The following is a 19,567-nucleotide window of genomic DNA, read 5'->3' on the forward strand; positions in this document are numbered from 1 at the left end:
ATACTGAAAGCCCTGATTCCAAACTTATCATTGATTCACTTCATGTGTTTAGGTGGAGCAAGTAAAAACATGATCAAGTGGAAGTGAAATAAAAACATGTGAGGTGAACCGCTCGTGTTTGTTTCGAGAAGAACAATAAGTTGTTTGTTTCAGCGGTTTCTAAGTCTGTCTCTGTGTGGTTTGTCTTCTCATACGAGCAGGATGTCCGAGACTCAGCGCTGAACTGTTCTCATGCGATCACTTCATAAACTTTAAATTCCTATAATACTGTTTAACTGTGATTTCTTCCATATTCTTTGCATGAATGGTGCTATTTGCACCAAAAATCTCTCACATATACTTTTAAGTTGTGTTGGTCATTACTGACCACTAAAGTCGAACCTGCATTCATGTGAATAAACACGTGACCTCATCTTGAATGTAACACTAGTGTAGCTCAGATTTACCTTAAAGTTGGTTTGTGCAGCCAACCTAAAATTCATCCTAATGACTGATTTTAGTAAACGCCAGCTTAGATGTTGTAGGACCAACATTATTAAAAACCAGTTTGTGTTCCCTGTATTGGTTTTGTAGGATGCAGCTGACCTCACTTGTAATTTTTGGTAAAAAAAACAAAAAAAACAAAAAAACCTAAACAAACAAAACTTTATTCGATTTCATCATTATGGCACACGGAGTCACTGCAGTGAAGGGGTCTGAATACTTCCTGGAATTATTGTGCAACTGTGGCTGTTGCTGTAACTGTCACTGTGACATTAAAGTGAAAACCCCCAACTCGCACAGAAACCCACACAGCCCAGCTGCTGCACAAAGGGAAGCTCTGATTGGCTGTTGACTTTCTTTTCTGTCCTAATAACCACTGAGAACAGATCCATATCTGCTGCTGCTGCACCCCTCTATCTCATTCTTTTCCACTGAGCGCTCCACCCACTCAGAGCTGAACTGATCCCATCTGACCCACCTGCTACATCACTTACTTTTTATTATTCATTTGCTCTGTGTTAATGACTGACAAGGTTTTGCTACATTAAATAAATCGATGGCACAAAGCTTGTATTGATCAGCTGTTTTGGACGATTTCAAGCTTGATTTAAAAACCTTTAGAACTTTTAATCCAACCACCAGAGCAACATGTTAGCAGCTTCAAATTAAGAAGCAACACTGATCATTACAGTTACTTTTTCTGGATGAAATTACACAACAAAAAATATTCAATTACAATTAATTTTTTGCGTGTGTGTATGTGTGTGTCTGTGCATGGTAGTGAACCTAAAATATGTAATCAAAAAACCCTGAATTATACACATGAGACGTTATCTATCCAAATAACTGGGCTTTAAAACTTCTAACTCTATATCTTTGTACTTTATATTTTTGAACATGGAAACTAATCAAAAATATTGTAGTCCAGACAGCAGGTGCTGCTTCTGGGCCAAGTTTAAATTTATTTCTGGATGACTTATAAGCATGAGTAAACCTCTCCCACTGTCCTGTGCACTGTCTGCAGTCTGCAGCGTGAATATATGTTGCAAAAGAGTCTTTACTTCCCTCCAGTGGTCACACTGAGTCACAACGAAGCTTATGTGTCTCACAAGATTATTGATTATTAAACGGGTCATTCATCTCAAATCAACACCGGTCTTCTACTCAACCATCTGAAATTTACATCAAAATGTTGTGACACAAAGTTTGAACATGTATAATGGTTGCTGACAAATTTTAGATTCATAAATCCAATTAGTTTCAGGATATAGGACTTGGCGGAGGACTTTTTAAAGAAAGGTTCTTTTCAGGTCTTTTTTTTTTTTTTTTGCACACTGAAATCTGAGGCAATGTTTAAACATCGATATCTCAAAGGCTGTTTAAAATAAAAAGTTCTATACTTATCAGACTCTTCTAGGACAAAAGGGCTCAAAATGGTAGGAGTAGGTCTTGAAAACATTAAGTACGCACAAATATGGGATTTTAAAGGACTACTTGATACGCTAATAGAGAGACATATGATGCATTTGTCTGAAATACACAATTACAGATCCTGATGGTTGATGGTAAAAATGACTAGTGAAAATTTCAAGCTTATCATTTAAACCATTTTTTTTAGATATTCATGTGAAAAAAAAATGGTTTGAAAGTGAGTTGGAACATTTTTTTTAAGTATTTGTTATATGAAGCTAAAAATTCACAACACTTAGTATATGTGTTGAAACTTTGTAACATAAAATATTTATGCTAATTAGAGCTGGCTGAGCAGAACATTTTCTAGAAAATGGCTGATTTGAGATGGAATGACCCAAATTTATTAGTGTGACTAAACTAGACTATTTTATTGCATAAACCAGTGCAAATTGCATCTTGTGGACATCGGCTCTGCCAGCTGATTGAGTAGGGCTATGATGTGACTAAGCCTCTTGTTACAAGCGATGGCGGGGACTCAAGTGCAGAGCAGAGTTCAGTTCCAAAAACAGAGTTTTATTTACGCAATCACCAGGTGCAGAATATATACATTGGGGGAAATTCAGGGTTCCTAGGGTCCAGGGGGAAAATCAGGGAAGGGGTAGCTCTCTCGCACACGCTCTCTTCGTCACACACGTCCACACAGCGGGTAGGTTATGGTCTGGGAAAACTATTTACATGTCATGAGTTACACACGAAAATTTCACTGATACTAGAGGCTCACTAACGTGTCTCGCACAATCATCCAGCGATGAGGCTGTCTGCGTCCCGGCCTTAAATGGCAAACACATAATGGCGGACTGATGGACAACAGGTATGGTCCAAGGGCGGGGGCCCGCAGTGAGCTCCGCCAAGGTGGAGAGGCGAGAGAAAGAGAGAGTAAACAAAAGCACATGTAGCCTTGCGGGGCTGGGCGGGCAGACACCGGGACCATGACACCTCTAAGACTTTAAGTTACAAGTACTACAGATCATTAATTGTTTATTTATAGATTTAGAAGCAATGCCACTACAGCTATCCTCCCGTGATTAAACTGATTTCAAAGTTTATTTTTGATTATTTACTTTACAATCAGCACAGTGGCACGATGGCTAGCACTGTTGCCGTACAGCAAGAAGGTCCTCAGTTTAATTCCACCATCAGGCCGGGGTCTTTCTGTGTGGAGTTTGCATGTTCTCCCCGGGTACTCCGGCTTCCTCCCACCATCCAAAGACATGCAGTTTGTGGGGATAGGTTAATTGGTAAATGGCCTGTATTGTAGTCCCTAAGGACCCCAAAGTGCTTTACACTACATTCAGTCATCCACCCATTCACACACATTCACACACTGGTGATGGCAAGCTACTGCGACAGACTGGCGACCTGTCCACCGAGTACCCTGCCTCTTTGCCCTATGACAGCGAGGATAGGCTCCACTGCCCCCGCCCCGCCCCCGCGACCCTGAAAAGGAGAAGCGGAAGCGAATGAATGGATGATTACTCTACAAGCCTAAGACCCTGCATAATCATATTACATTTTTCTATACCTTATACACCATGGGAAGCACAGCGGTGTGTATCTGTGTGGTTTCTCTCTGGGTACTGCAGCCTTCTTCCACAGTCCAAAGTTAGTCAGCAGTTAGTGGGGTTAGGTTAATTGATGATTCTAAACTGCTCTTATGTGTGATTGTGAGTGCGAATGATTGTCAGCCTCTCTGTGTTGGCCCTGCAACAGATTGCCAAGGCATTCAGGGTAAATGGCCTTTATTGGTATAGCGCTTTACTTGGTCCCTAAGGACCCCAAAGCGCTTTACACTACATTCAGTCATCCACGCATTCACACACACATTCACACACTGGTGATGGCAAGCTACATTGTAGCCACACCTGCCCTGGGGCGCACTGACAGAGGCGTGGCTGCCGGACACTGGTGCCACCGGGCCCTCTGACCACGACCAGTAGGCAACGGCTGAAGTGTCATGCCCAAGGACACAACGACCGAGACTGTCCGGGTGTATCATCAGAGGATTTCTGTTGGTGACCTGGTGTTGTTTGGAAAGTCTGTGGTGCACAAGGTGAACAACAGTATTACAGATCCCTGCGGAGCTCCTGTACTGGGCATCACCAGGTTAGACACAGTACTACCAAATCTCACATACTGTGTCAGGCAGTCCTTAACCCATGAGAGGTTATTAATATTATGGTTATTGAGTTAATTAAATCATTGACCTGCAGATCACTTGACTGGATTTTACTCAACTTTAAGAGTTGTACAAGATCATCTAAGAAAAAAAATCCCACTTTCAACTTGCATATTTTGTTACCAGATAAGATTCTTCTAAAGATCGCACAGAGTCACAGAGGAATGAATAAAACACCCTATTCCAGGATAAAGAGGTTCAGTGAATGTGGTGTTGAAGGTGTGGAGGTGGATCAGAGTGTCAGAGAAGACTCTGTAGAAGGACAGAGTGCCAGCAGGACAGTCCACAAACACTCCTACTCTGTTAGAGACAGAGGAGGACACAGTGGGAGACAAAAATGGGAGGAGAGCATGTCTGTTGTTGTGCCAGACAGAGAAACAATTATCAAAGCAGAAGAGACTCCAGGACTGATCATTCTCCCCAAACCTGCAATCAAGCCCATCTCCTTTTCTTCTGATTCCTCTGTAACTCACAGCTAACTGAACATCTCCTTTCCATTCAAACTCCCAGTAACAGCGACCTGTCAGGCTATTTCTACACAGCATTTGAGGACACCTGTCAAACCTCTCCGGATGGTCAGGATATAACTGATAGCCCTCATATACCACCTTCCTGCTGTTGTCAGTGAGCTTGAGTTTTCTGTTTGCCGTGTTTGAGTCCAGCGTGAGTTCACATGCATCTAATGGAGATATCAAAAACGCATCTGTACTTATTCATCCGTTATCTATTCATTGATTGTGTGCTGCTTTGCTTTTATAAATCACATTGGAAACAGGCTTACACTTCCTCAGACCTGGTCTCAACCATTGAACTCCAGTAGGCTCCAACCTAAAAGAAGAAGGGGGTTAGATCAAGCAGTTATAAAAAAAATAAAAAATCCCCTCTCGCCCCTGCGGGCGGTCTCTCTCTCTCTCTCTATATATATATATATATATATATCGATCACTATGGCCGTCTTCTCATGTTTGTCTACCACCACTATGTCCGGTTGGTTAGCCACCACCATTTTGTCCGTCTGTATCTGGAAGTCCCACAGGATCTTAGCTCGGTCATTCTCCATCACCCTTGGGGGCATCTCCCATTTTGACCTCGGGACTTCCAGGTTATACTCGGCACAGATGTTCCTGTACACTATGCCGGCCACTTGGTTATGGCGTTCCATGTATGCCCTGCCTGCTAGCATCTTACACCCTGCTGTTATGTGCTGGATTGTCTCTGGAGCATCTTTACACAGCCTGCACCTGGGGTCTTGCCTGGTGTGATAGACCCCAGCCTCAATGGATCTTGTGCTCAGTGCTTGTTCCTGTGCTGCCATGATTAGTGCCTCTGTGCTGTCTTTCAGTCCAGCTTTGTCCAGCCACTGGTAGGATTTCTGGATATCAGCCACCTTCTCTATCTGCCGGTGGTACATATCGTGCAGGGGCCTGTCCTTCCATGATGGTTCCTCACCTTCCTCCACTTTCTTGGGTTTCTGCTGCCTGAGGTATTCACTGAGCACGCTGTCAGTTGGGGCAAGCTTCGTGATGTATTCGTGGATATATATATAAATATATATATATATATATAGAGAGAGAGAGAGAGTGAAAAGAAGTGAGTTAAGAGGAAATTCTCAGTGTATCAAAGAGGGGCCCCAGAATCATAGACATATTGCAGTGTAACTAAGGGAGAGTTCAGGGTGACCTTATCCAACCCTGACTTTAAACCCAGTTGTGAAAGCAGAGAGAGAGTCCTCACAAATCCAAACTGGGAACTGGTTCCACAAAAGACAAGCCTACATATACATTTTCCAGCATTCTGGATCAATTGAAGGTGTTTCACTGAGCTTTTATAGTAATAAATGACAACAGTCCACTCCAGAAGTATTAAATGCATGAACTACTTTTTCAGCATCACTGTGAGCCAGGATGTTTTTAATTTAAGAAAGACTGTACAAATGTATGAAAGCAGTCCTACATTTTTCTAGCATTTCTTCAATCAGTGAAGACTAAGATGTCCTAGCTTTACAGAGGAGTTTTTTAATAACATGTATATAGAGCAGCAAGATCTTATTCCAGGCTAAATGAAGATCTTTCTGGTTTCTTACAAGCACCAGAGTGCTACAAATTGAGGATATAACATTATTAACAACTCCTCTGTCGAAGTTTAGGCCCTGGTGCTACATTTAATCTGTCTATCTAAAATTGAGCTCCCTCATGTAATGTGCTGGAATGTGCAAAAACATCATACTCAAAAATCAATAAGAAATCAGCTATTTTGATTTTAAGGTGCAAGTCTGGCTGCATCTTTTGTGAGTTCAATCCAAAGATATTGGTGATGTAAAGTTGTCTTTTTGTGAAACAGCATTTTTGGGGCAAATAAAATATAAGTATAGTTCGATCTGCCCTAAACATCACATGCTTCATGAGAATCCAAGCCTTGAGATATCTATGTCACGATATTAGATCACACATAGTGTCATCTCATGTAGATCGAATTTACATTAAAGGTTCCAACCATGATGTACAAAAGTAACTACAGCTTGTCTGGACATACACAAGGGCCCTATCATCTGTGCTTGCAACCTTATTATTATTATTATTATTATTATTATTATTATTATTTAGTTTATCAAGTATTTAGAGTTCTCATGCCTTTTAACTCTGTTCTGACCTGAGTGAATCCAGTCTGCAGTATGAACTCTTCAATCCAGCAGACAGTATCTTCACACCAGAATCTTGCACATTGTTGTTACTCAGATCCAGCTTCCTCAGATGAGATGAGTCACAGTTTAAAACTGAGGACAGAGCTTCACAGCTTCTCTGTGAAAGGTTACAGCCACTTAGTCTAAAGGGAAAATAATCAATCAATCAATCAATCAATCAATCAATCAATCAATCAATCAAATCAATCAATCATTCAAATAACAAAGCAATGATTAGCTCTTCTAGTAAGCTGAGTATCTCAATAAATATCTGTGTACTTACACAGCTTTCTTGGAGTCTTTGATGACTGGTAGCAGCCTCAGAAGAGCCCTTTCTGAAACATCATAACCTGCTCTTGCTCTTGACGAAGGCGGTCGCACTTTTCTCCTCTCCTCCTCCTCCTCTCCCTTAGCCTCTTATGTCCTTGTCTAGTCTCGTGTTTTTTGTATTACTTTTCCCTGGAACATTCTCTCACAGTCTGTTCTCTAAAACCTAAAAGAGGAATTATGGATTGGATCAACTGGTCCCTAGATGCAATTGACACCCCTTTCTCAACGAGAAGTTTGGGCTTGGGTGAGCCTGAGCGCTGAAGATATCTACCTATTCGGAACCATGGTAACAGGGTAAATAAGTTTGGTTCTCCCTAATTTATGTTGGGTTTCCATCATTAAACTCTAGTGGACAAAATCTGCTAGCATTGTTGCTAGTCAGTCACAGATCTTCTACTTTGGAAGTCTGGGAAACTGAGAAATTGTTCAACTCATATAGCAGATTAGCTAAAGATTTGTTTGACTGGAGTTGAAAACTGTTTGCGGTTAGATACGGACAGACTCACCTTTTCACACAGAAGCAAGTTAGTGAATTGTGGAAACGTGAGAAAGGTTTAGATTAAATCAGCTATTACGTCTCCCCCCTTTTTTATTACATATATTACAGTAATATTATCAGTCTTAGTGTAGTATGATTTAGTACCATAATGAACACATACCTGTGGCATTAGCTGGTTGATCCTGCAGCAGAATTTGGGGAAATGGTTGTCCTGTTGAAAACCAATAATGGATTCATTTTCACTATTGTTTAAAACAACAGGTACAGCCTTTATATTTCCTCTAAATAGCAGACCTTCATTCCTTTTGATCTTCTTTAAAATCTTCTTTGTCACCGCTGCAGTCTTTGTATCGTACATCTGCACCATCAGGTCCACTGTGTCCAGTCTGTCTGCGTTCTCCAGTCGACTCTTTTTGATTGGCTTGAAGCCATCCCTTGACTCAGTAACATTTTGCAGACACCACTTGAAGTGTTTCAGCTCTTCAGTTCCCAAAGTCTCCAGAGTTTCCCACAGCCATTCCTTTAAAAGCCCGTCTGTCTTTTTTATCTGATAAAGTAAGAGAACGTTTTTGATAATTCGTATACTAAACAATGAACAAGAAAGACTCGTTTTATAAAATCTCACCAACATCTGAGTTGTTAACAGAAAAAAACCCAAATAGACTGGTCAAACACAACAGATAATATAGGCTTTAAGACCATAAACTTCAACATTTTTGTGCGACTAACATCAAATTTAATCAAATTTTAATTTTTGTAATTTTGCAGTAACCTTGAATCTTGTCATTTTAGACAGTCTTTCTTAAAAAAGGACAGTCTAATTGTTAGGTCAGTGTTCTGCTTAGAGGTCCAAGTGACCCGAGTTTAGTCTTTGCTGTTTGGTCTTTGTCATCCTGCCTGTGACTTTGTTATCAGAGTGCAGTCTGTTGATCCCTGAGGCTGACAAAGCTACCCAATTTTTTTTTCTCAAGGTGTCTCTACATTAGAGGTAAAAAATTTACTGTGCATTTATCTTCTGTGTTAAATTATATGCCAAACACGAATGTGGTGTCAAACATGATGTTGTACGCTGAGGTGGATAGGTGTTTTCTAAAATGAAGAAGAGACAGAACAATGACTTGTTCAGGTTCAAATCAGGACGCTTCCCTTTGCTGTGGCTGTAATGTGATGTTTACCTCAGAGTCTGCTTATCAGGAACAAAAGAGGAAATAACTTTTTTTTTTAATATAAAGAAAAGGAACTGAAACAGGATGAAGCATGACTTACAGCACTGCTGTTCAACACTGGACAGATCATCTGCCGGGGCCCAGCCTGATCCTGATCCATGACATGTTTACAACCGATGATCTGAAGACTGAAGAGAGATCATCCAATTTTAATGAATTATTTAACTGTGCATGGTTAATATCTCTATAAAGAAGTGTTTCATGTAAAGTGAGAAAGGAGATTTATGAGTCACAACTTTACTTCAGGCTTTTAATCACAGACGCTCTGTTGATTTACAGTTCTGTGGTTTTACTGTTACTAGTACAGGGAGTGCAGAATTATTAGGCAAGTTGTATTTTTGAGGAATAATTTTATTATTGAACAACAACCATGTTCTCAATGAACCCAAAAAACTCATTAATATCAAAGCTGAATGTTTTTGGAAGTAGTTTTTAGTTTGTTTTTAGTTTTAGCTATTTTAGGGGGATATCTGTGTGTGCAGGTGACTATTACTGTGCATAATTATTAGGCAACTTAACAAAAAACAAATATATACCCATTTCAATTATTTATTTTTACCAGTGAAACCAATATAACATCTCCACATTCACAAATATACATTTCTGACATTCAAAAACAAAACAAAAACAAATCAGCGACCAATATAGCCACCTTTCTTTGCAAGGACACTCAAAAGCCTGCCATCCATGGATTCTGTCAGTGTTTTGATCTGTTCACCATCAACATTGCGTGCAGCAGCAACCACAGCCTCCCAGACACTGTTCAGAGAGGTGTACTGTTTTCCCTCCTTGTAAATCTCACATTTGATGATGGACCACAGGTTCTCAATGGGGTTCAGATCAGGTGAACAAGGAGGCCATGTCATTAGTTTTTCTTCTTTTATACCCTTTCTTGCCAGCCACGCTGTGGAGTACTTGGACGCGTGTGATGGAGCATTGTCCTGCATGAAAATCATGTTTTTCTTGAAGGATGCAGACTTCTTCCTGTACCACTGCTTGAAGAAGGTGTCCTCCAGAAACTGGCAGTAGGACTGGGAGTTGAGCTTGACTCCATCCTCAACCCGAAAAGGCCCCACAAGCTCATCTTTGATGATACCAGCCCAAACCAGTACTCCACCTCCACCTTGCTGGCGTCTGAGTTGGACTGGAGCTCTCTGCCCTTTACCAATCCAGCCACGGGCCCATCCATCTGGCCCATCAAGACTCACTCTCATTTCATCAGTCCATAAAACCTTAGAAAAACCAGTCTTGAGATATTTCTTGGCCCAGTCTTGACGTTTCAGCTTGTGTGTCTTGTTCAGTGGTGGTCGTCTTTCAGCCTTTCTTACCTTGGCCATGTCTCTGAGTATTGCACACCTTGTGCTCTTGGGCACTCCAGTGATGTTGCAGCTCTGAAATATGGCCAAACTGGTGGCAAGTGGCATCTTGGCAGCTGCACGCTTGACTTTTCTCAGTTCATGGGCAGTTATTTTGCGCCTTGGTTTTTCCACACACTTCTTGCGACCCTGTTGACTATTTTGAATGAAACGCTTGATTGTTCGATGATCACGCTTCAGAAGCTTTGCAATTTTGAGACTGCTGCATCCCTCTGCAAGATATCTCACTATTTTTGACTTTTCTGTGCCTGTCAAGTCCTTCTTTTGACCCGTTTTGCCAAAGGAAAGGACGTTGCCTAATAATTATGCACACCTGATATAGGGTGTTGATGTCATTAGACCACACCCCTTCTCATTACAGAGATGCACATCACCTAATATGCTTAATTGGTAGTAGGCTTTCGAGCCTATACAGCTTGGAGTAAGACAACATGCATGAAGAGGATGATGTGGACAAAATACTCATTTGCCTAATAATTCTGCACTCCCTGTATTTCAGTGACTTACTTTGAAGTCGCAGAGGCTTCTTTTTCAGGTATGCTTGTTGTTTCAGGCATCGGTTCATGTTTAGATTCAGGTTCAAGTTTAGTACAGTCTTGTGTTTGATTCACTCCACAAAACAGTGAGGAGGACAAACTGGAAGGGAGGCGCTTTTGAGTAAAAAACACAGGTAACTCCAAGTACAAGTCAGTCATTAGGGATCTGCAGCTGGGCCCAGGTCTGGCAGAATACAGTGTGTACCGCTGCTCTGAACTATAACGTGACACACACACACACAGTTTTGAGTGTGAATAGTACCTCTGTACCTCACCTCTGAGCTTCGGTCTGGCTCTCATGTTCCCCACACAGAGTGGTTTTAGAGGGAGGGACTCCCTCCTCTCTGTCCTCACACTGATCCATGCTGCTGAATTCACATCCACATCAGCGCACACACACTTTCTACCTTCACCTGCAGAGGAAACAAAGTAAGCAGAGCAAGCGCTTAATTCATCATTTATACATATTACACCTCAATATGTCATTTATAAACATACAATTTACAGCTATCACTGCATGTGATAATCATAACCATATTCAGAATAACATCATTTTGAAGTTCGCGGACGACACTGCAGTGATCGGTTGCATCACTGGAGGAGACAAGGCGGCTTACAGGAGAGAGGTGGCCGGTCTGGTGTCATGGTGTGAGGACAACCTCACCCTCAACACTGACGAGGCAAAAGAGATTATAGTGGACATGAGGAAGAAGAGGAGACCTCACCAACCGCTGTCTATCCGGGGCCTTGAAGTGGAGAGGGTGAGCAGCTTCAGGTGCCTGGGCGTCTACATCACCGAGGACCTCACCTGGTCACTGAACACCACACAGCTGGTCAAGAAGGCTCAGCAGCGGCTGTATTTCCTGAGGAGGCTGAGGAAATTTGGTATGTCGGCCAAGATCCTCAGCAGCTTCTACAGCTGCACTGTGGAGAGCACACTGACCAGCTGCATCACTGCATGGTACGGCAGCACTACTGCTATGGACCGCAAACGCCTGCAGACAGTGATAACAACCGCGGAGAAGATCACCAGGACACCGCTGCCCTCTTTGCAGAGCATCTACCATCATCGAGTCCAGAGGAGAGCTGCCTCCATCCTCAAAGACCCCACACACCCCCAACACGGACTGTTCACACTTCTGCCCTCAGGGCGGAGGTTCAGAAGTGTGAAATCCAGAATATCGAGACTCAACAACTCCTTCTTCCCCACTGCCATCAGACTCTTGAACAGCTGACCCATTTTTGAACAGTAATAATACATTTATTTTGCACATCAGGTCATCTTACACATTAAGCTATAGCTCTTTTACACACATTTCTGTTTCAGATCTCCATATTTTGTCTCCTTTACTGTCTACATTTATTTATTTGTACTATTTGTATTTACATGTTCTGTTTCTATTGTATATATTAATTGGCATCTGTGGGTGGACAGCAAAGAAAGAATTTCATTGCACAGAGAAATGCCTTTTCTCTTGTGACACATGACAATAAACACTTTGAATTTCTTGAATAATATATCTGTTTTAAATTATTACTATTATTATATGACATCACTATAAAGTGCTACTGAAGATGTGAATGTGAGCTCTCAGATGAGCAGTGAGGCCCACACACTGACACAGCAGAAAACTGTAGTAAACGCAATGAAATGAAATGACTCTGTGTTGCTGTGAAAAACAGAAGCGACATTTACAGTAAAAACCGAGAAGAAAAGCTTTAATGATGAGGATGTGAAATCCTTTAAAAAGTGATGCTTCCTGTTTGCATTTACTCTCACTAAAAGGGAAGTCCACCAGCGTACAACTGATATCTGTACTGAATACAGCTGCGGGATTCAGGACAGATGCACAGATTATGATCATTATATTAATTAATATATTAATATGGAATATTAATATATTAATTAATATATTAATTAATTAATAATTAGTAGTATTATAAGTACAGATTACAGATGCTCAAGGGTCCTGTGACCAAAAGAGGTTCTCCAAATTTACTGACAATAATGTAGCTTTGTAAGATTGTGAATATGTGCGTCCAGGTCCTTTTTTTATTTTAGCTGAGTACCACAGGAGGGTGGGGCAGAGTAGAAATGAATGCTGTGTTTGATTTACAACCTGTGTCCTCATAAATGAAAAAGTCCCCTCATGGTTTGTGTTGAAGGAGTGTGTTACAATACGCCTAAAGGAATATTTAGACTCTTTGCTGAAGTTACCAAAAAGGAAGGAATAAAATGAGATATTTGTCCTGAATCACCATGTATGAACCATGTAAGAATGTTTTGCTTCATGTCATTTATTTTTAAACCAAGATGTTGCTGGCTGATGTTGATTGAGTCGATCAGAAACACAACCTTTCCTGACTCCAGGAGTTCATCCATCGATCCAGAGGGACGCTAAAGGATCTTCACTAATAGAGAGGTCACAGATTCATGGAGTTTTGGCTCTGCTCTCCTCATCCCATCTCTAAGACGGAGGTCAGCCACCCTTCAGATGAAGCTCGTTCTGACACACTGTGCTCACCTTCATCAGAATAGAGCACTACAGCAGCTTCATCACTGCAGGCGCTGATTACGTTTATTTAAAGCCTTTTGTTGTCCACATTTTTCCTCTGCCACTTATCTATATCACCATGTTACACCCCGACATGATGCAGATAGTTTCAGAGAAACAAAAAAAAAAAGACAAAAGAGTAAAAAAAAGTTTGTTTTTAATTATTGTAGAACAATTTGTGTTTAAACGGGACTTTATTATTCAATCATTCCATTAACTGAATGAATCAGTTAATGAATCAGCTGTTTCACAAACCAATCATAAACAATAACAGGGAATACCTCAAAGACACATTTTTAAATCTTTTTCAATTTAATTATCTGAACTTGGCTTCAGTGGGACTGACATCTGATTGTTAACTCTTTATTTAATAAAACACACAAAACAAATTCACATGGTAAGTGTAAAATATAAATTACTGCATAAACATTTCTCATTGATAATTAAACATTTCCATCGTCACAGTGGATTCAGTGGCTCCTCCTTGTCGCAGGAAACTGTTACTGCAGAACAAAAACACCGAGAAACGTTTCGTTTTATTGTTGGGTTTTTATTGAGCTTCAGCAATGAACCTGCAAACGTCAGATGTAACAAACACACCAGAACTGCTGATAACGTCTGAAGTCATCAACACCTTCCTTAACATCACACTCAGAGTCAAAACAAAGGTTTGAATCCAGTTTTCAGAACAAAAAACAAGCAATTAACCCTTTAAGACCTACCATAGAACCAAGTCCGCCAGAGCTTACTTTATATTTTTACATGCTGTAGTGCCATTTTTGGGAGCATTTCAAGTTGCTTTACATCAATACAACTGTTATAGCCCATATTTTAATAATATGTATGCATTAAGTCCATAGTAACTACATTAATTGCAAAAAAGTGCAATAAACTACAAAAAAAAATTGAAAATTGTTTTTGGTTTTTTTACATATATTTCTACTTGGACAAATTTAAGAGGTTTATCCTTCAAAACTTTAAATACAAAAAAGTTGCAAAAAATAGTTTACAACAACAGGAAATTTATTTTGAGTGTCTTCATAGTTTTATTTTTGAGATGCACCAATTTTTATATACTGCAGGAAAAACGAAAAACAATCCTATGATGCAAATTTGCAAAGAAAACAGCATATGCATCAAAATAAACTATTTCCAGCAGTGCAATTTGAGTTCTAAGCATCCCAGAAACTATTCAGAAAAGCATGAAGTCAAACATGACTTATAAAAACACCAGTATAGGCTTTTAAGGCCTACAAATAAAAAACTACATTTTCTGCGAAAATGACGTCACTTTCGGTTTCGGGCAGGAAATGGCGGACATGCGATCGTTTGCACTGACGTCTGTTTCAATGTGAGAAGTGTTACGAACAGCTGATCGGATCGGCAAAGCGTGTTTCTGGAATATTATGTTTTTGTTGCTGCAAGTGCTTTTTATGCAGTTTTTGCAAAGCTATATGTGGAAGGAAACCGTGACCTAGGACAAGCTGATGGCATAAGAAGTACAATTCGTCCGGTTTCATATGCAAAAAAAATTATTGCAGTAGCTTATGAGGTTCGGGTTCTACAGGGATTTAAATATAGTTATGCAAAACAGAGCGTGCCGCTCCAACTGGCTTTAAAGGGTTAAATAAACTGCATTAAAAACAACCAGAAACAGGGAAGAAAAGAAGAAAAAAAAAAGCTACCAGTTTTTCCTAAATTTCCCACAATGCCTCTGGGTTGCTTTCCACACTTCACACCATGGTCTGCTACAATGAAAAAGACCAGGGTCACATGACTGCTGTGATTACCTTCAGACATCATTGGTACCCCGAGCAGAGACCCTCACCATTCAGACTGTAACAGCGCAGCGATACACAAACACACGGCACATCAGAGCTGATTGATTAACTGATTGGGTGACTGACAGACAGTTTATGTGCGGTCGCAGCTTCTTTGATGGTTTCTACAAGAGAAACACTGTAGCGCCACCTGTGGTCACACCAGAGCAAGCAGTAGTTACACTTAAATGATCCTGGTCACATGACCACGATGTTTTTGGTTGATTAAGTTGGTATAAGGGAAAAGATCCTGGAGTTTGGTTCAGTCTGTCCTGACTTAAAACTGTATGATAAACAGGCTTAAACTTGAGCTGAAGCAAAGAAACTAAAAACACTGGATGTTTCCAAGGCTGTGAAACCCTGACAAATACCTCCATGACACAACAACTAAGCCAAGGAACAAAACAAATTATGAAAACAAAACACTGAACACAACTGATTGGTCTTCATCGGATGACTGACAGGCAGAATTATTCATATTAAAACTTAACACAAACTAATCTGAAAATGACTTAAAGCCAACAAGTTGGCTGAACGTTGTAGTGCCTAGAGTCTTTGTGTAATTAAACAGACAGTTAACTCCACATGTTGATGAAGAAGACTCTAAACCACTGATCTGTTATCATCTGTTATCACTGAAAAGAGAAAAAAAATGAAACAAAAAACTGATACAAACAAAAGAGGATCCTCGTTCGTTCCCTGACCCTAACATTTTGTTAAGATCTCTACTATGACACTGCAACAATTAAACCAGATAATAAATAAACCTGAAATGTTGACAGATAAAATCTGAGGTATGAAAGTTGGGAGTAAATCTTTGACTATGGAAGCAAAACAACTTTGATGCACTGGCTTGTGCAAGAAAACTCAAACTATGGTTTGAGGACTGAACCCTGAAAATCAAGCGAGTAGCATCGTTTGCAGAGCTGAACTGCTGCTCAGTCAACTAATCGGTTAATCAGCTCTTTGTGCGACCTGGGAAGACTCACACACATCTGCGTTGCAGCTTTTTTGATCTCTCGTCACTTCATAAACATAAAATATGCCGGTAAACAAGATGAAGCTTAAAGGGAGCTTCGGGATGTTTTGACCCATCTGCATCCGAAACAATATATATAAATATATAAAACACAGCAGATCTTTAATAACAGTATTGTATAGTAAATGATAGAAGACGCAGACAATAAATCTGACATTTTACTGACTATTCTCAGCACTGATTGTAATAAAGTCATGCTTTTGTTGGATTGTAAATGGTAAATGGCCTGTATTTGTATAGCGCTTTACTAGTCCCTAAGGGCCCCAAAGCGCTTTACACATCCAGTCATCCACCCATTCACACACACATTCACACACTTGTGTGGATTGTGTTGGATGTTTTGCTGTTTTTAGTAAACAGATTATTTTTGACAGTTTTGGGGGGTTGGGGGGGGGCAACTGGAACATTTCTTTTGAATATTTTGTTGTCAAAAACATAAATAAACTTCACTTTTACATTTTTGTTTTTTTTAATCAATAATAAATAACAGCCTAGTTGTAAGTGCTTATTTTCCTTCAACAGTAATTTCTTCAAATAAATACAGAGAAAAACAAACTGCATAATGTACAATGACCTCCTTTAGCTGCTAATCTTCTGCAGAGATCCATGACATCAGATTTAGTAAGTCTTAAATTTGCTGGAGCTCCTCCATTGTTAATAAATAATAATAACAATAATAACGATTATTAATAATACTACTAACAATAATAATAATCATAACTGTGACAGCTCCATGTGGTGGCCGATTGTTCTCACATGTTTCACATATCTGATACTTTAAAGATTAATTTGATGTTGAATGTCTTTGGATCAAACTAATGCTTTTTACGTCAGTGATACAAAGACACACATGCAAGGAGAATCACTGAAATGAGCACAACCTAAAAAAAAAAAAAAAAAAACCTTCACAATCCCGGTCTGTGGCAAACATCAGTCTCTATATGGCGTCACTGTGAAACATCCAGGTAGATTAAAGCCTGTTAAATCTGCCTGACAGTGTGACTTCCTGTTTTATTCATAGATGATAGGGAGCACTTCCCTCCTGGCGATTGACAAAGAACGTAAACAATGTAAATCAGCTTTATAAAGGTATTTTCTGTGGAAGAATTCCAATTTGATCAATATGACTAATATTGGCCCATCACAGAAGTATCTGAGTACAATTATAACGAAACACACACTGAAACTTTAGACGTTAAAGGTCCGGCAGCAATCTCGGAAAGTCGAACAACTTTATTTTTCTGTTTATGACAGTAATCTGGGTCGTATCGATGTTGTTCGGATACTTTTCTTCTTCTTCTGCTGTAATGTCCTTTTTTGGTCTCAGGCATCAAAAGAGCTTCAAAAGGGGTAAATAATGACTGGTTTTAAAACCTCGTCAGCTCTCCATAGAACTTATTTTTTATTTATTTAAATGGTGGCGCTCAAAGGTCAAATGCACTGCAACATAAGAAAACATTAACAAATGGAACAAGTACACAAAACAGAAAGGAAATTGAAGAAAACACTACTAAAAAATAACTTTTTGTGAGGTTTTGTTTTTTTTTTCTTTTATTGTACTTTGTGTGTTTTTGGAGTACTTTTCTACTTGCAGCTGTTTGACCTTTCAGGGCCACACTCAGTTTTGAAATCATTGAATTTGGAGGCTGACTCAGCGGATGGATATCAGCCAGGAGACTATTTCATCAGTTTTTCAGGCATTAACCAATATTGGCCAATATGGATACTTACAGATTTTGGAGGTTATTTCTTTGTTTTCCAGTAACACAGCATGAAGTTAGCACTGAAAAGCAATGAAAACACCATCTGACTCCAATCAGATCTAAACAGGACTACACCGATATCTCTGGTGTCATGACACAGCGTGCCCAGCAGGGCAGATGACTTGATTAGCAAGACTAAGCTAAACGACTATCTTTATGACTGTCAACATACATGGAATAACATGACAGCCTGTCTTTAGGAGACTGTTTATAAATGGATCAATTTAACGTTGATGTCATGAACATTAGTGCAGCGAGTTCATTCATGTTTGTTTTGGAGGGCTGAAAACAGGTGGAGGTGGATGCAGCAGGTGAGTCGGAGTGTAACAGTTGCAGGTGGTTTCGAGCTGAGGTTTAGTTTTTACATTTTTCTGTCACCTGATTGGAGGATGAGTTACATCAGCACACTGAACAGACTAATAAGAAATGCCTCAGGGCAGAAGAGGAGTTTTTCAGTCGTCTGAGCTGAAGGATGAAACGTTAAGACGATAGCTGTATATAATGACGATAGATGTATGGATGTCAATAATTCAAAGCAGCTCCATCATACATTTACCAGGTTTAGAGCAAATATGGAAAAGAAGGGTTTTACTTTATACGACAGTGTGAAATGTTATTTTTAAGGTATAATCTAGTTTTTGATTAAAGCTAAACCCAACTTTAACTCAAGTCTGTGCCTACTTTCAAGAGAAGAAAAGCACAAACAGAGCAGGACAGAGGAGAGTCAGGTGCTGCAGGGAGGAGGTTACCGCTGCACCCCGAGGCAAAACAGTCACAGGAGGCAAAGGACGTGGAGTCGTTATTTTAACGGCGGGCTTCTCTGCAACACAAAACAGATAAACATCAGTTTAATCAGAGCTGAACGTGTAAAAAACACTTTTTTCTTTTTAAGGGAGGAAGCCGCTGTTGGCCTAAAAATAAAGATGCTTTCTGTTACGTTTTTACATTTTAAAGTGCAACTTCTTAAGTGTAGCATTTGTAAGTTTGCTGGGAAGCAGCGCAATCTTTGCTTTATGCTGTCAAATCAGCCCAAAGTCAAATCCGCACGAGGCACACCTTAGTGGTTCAGTAAATTAGCTGTTCATTTTAGTCAGTGTTTGAGCTCTAGAAGGTCTGTTTCCTCTTTTATCCTCTCTGTTTTAACACTACTGCAGCTTGGTAGGTGATGTAATGGTAAATGGCCTGTATTTGTATATCGCTTTACTTTGTCCCTATGGACCCCAAAGCACTTTACACTACATTCAGTCATCCACCCATTCACACACACACATTCACACACTGGTGATGGCAAGCTACATGTATGCTGTATGCTGCTTCTAAAAACACGCCTGACAGTGGAATACTAAAATATTGTGGGCAGATCTGAAACAAACAAAAAAAGGGGAAAAAAAAGCTAATAAAATTGTTTTCTTCCTCTTGTAGTGCTGCTTCTGATTTTAGATTCAGATTTAAGTTCTTGTTTTCACTTTTTTTAATATGAAAAGTGAACAATATTTAAAAGGCAAACACGACACTGGAACTCTTTAAAGATTCAAATGTGTTCACAGGTGTTGGTGCAGTCCAGCAGGTGGCAGTGTTGCAGCACAGAGCCACTGATGGAGCTGCTTAATA

At 40.0% G+C, this 19,567-nt stretch overlaps 2 protein-coding genes across 5 annotated transcripts in view; both read right to left on the reverse strand.

Annotated features, from left to right (window-relative positions):
* Window positions 1–2,448: 2,448 nt before the first annotated feature.
* Window positions 2,449–8,272, reverse strand: LOC146361567 (neoverrucotoxin subunit beta-like). Its single transcript, XM_084922364.1, has 4 exons — window positions 8,267–8,272; window positions 7,802–8,188; window positions 4,926–4,960; window positions 2,449–4,840 (listed from the first exon to the last, which is right to left on the reverse strand). The coding sequence occupies exons 1-4, from the start codon at window positions 8,270–8,272 to the stop codon at window positions 4,270–4,272; spliced, it is 999 nt and encodes a 332-aa protein (XP_084778490.1). The 3' UTR covers window positions 2,449–4,269.
* The window catches only part of LOC146361568 (T-cell surface glycoprotein CD4-like), a 44,521-nt gene continuing 29,777 nt past the window's right edge, over window positions 4,824–19,567 (reverse strand). For 2 of the 4 annotated variants that reach the window (XR_014799390.1, XR_014799391.1), the window contains 5 exons: window positions 11,055–11,192; window positions 8,908–8,995; window positions 7,936–8,188; window positions 7,096–7,852; window positions 4,824–6,955 (listed from right to left, as the gene is read on the reverse strand). Coding sequence is in view for 2 of the 4 variants with exons in the window: in XM_084920768.1 (XP_084776894.1) it covers window positions 18,640–18,776 (137 nt within the window). In the remaining 2 variants the exon portion in view is untranslated. Of the gene's footprint in view, window positions 6,956–7,095; window positions 7,853–7,935; window positions 8,189–8,907; window positions 8,996–11,054; window positions 11,193–13,683; window positions 13,838–13,863; window positions 18,777–19,567 lie in introns of those variants that run through there. The other 2 variants (XM_084920769.1, XM_084920768.1) reach the window with 2 other exon arrangements.

The sequence above is a fragment of the Perissodus microlepis genome, chromosome 23, assembly GCF_051167445.1.
Source record: "Perissodus microlepis isolate ML-2025 ecotype Zambia chromosome 23, ASM5116744v1, whole genome shotgun sequence".
Lineage (NCBI taxonomy): Eukaryota > Metazoa > Chordata > Actinopteri > Cichliformes > Cichlidae > Perissodus > Perissodus microlepis.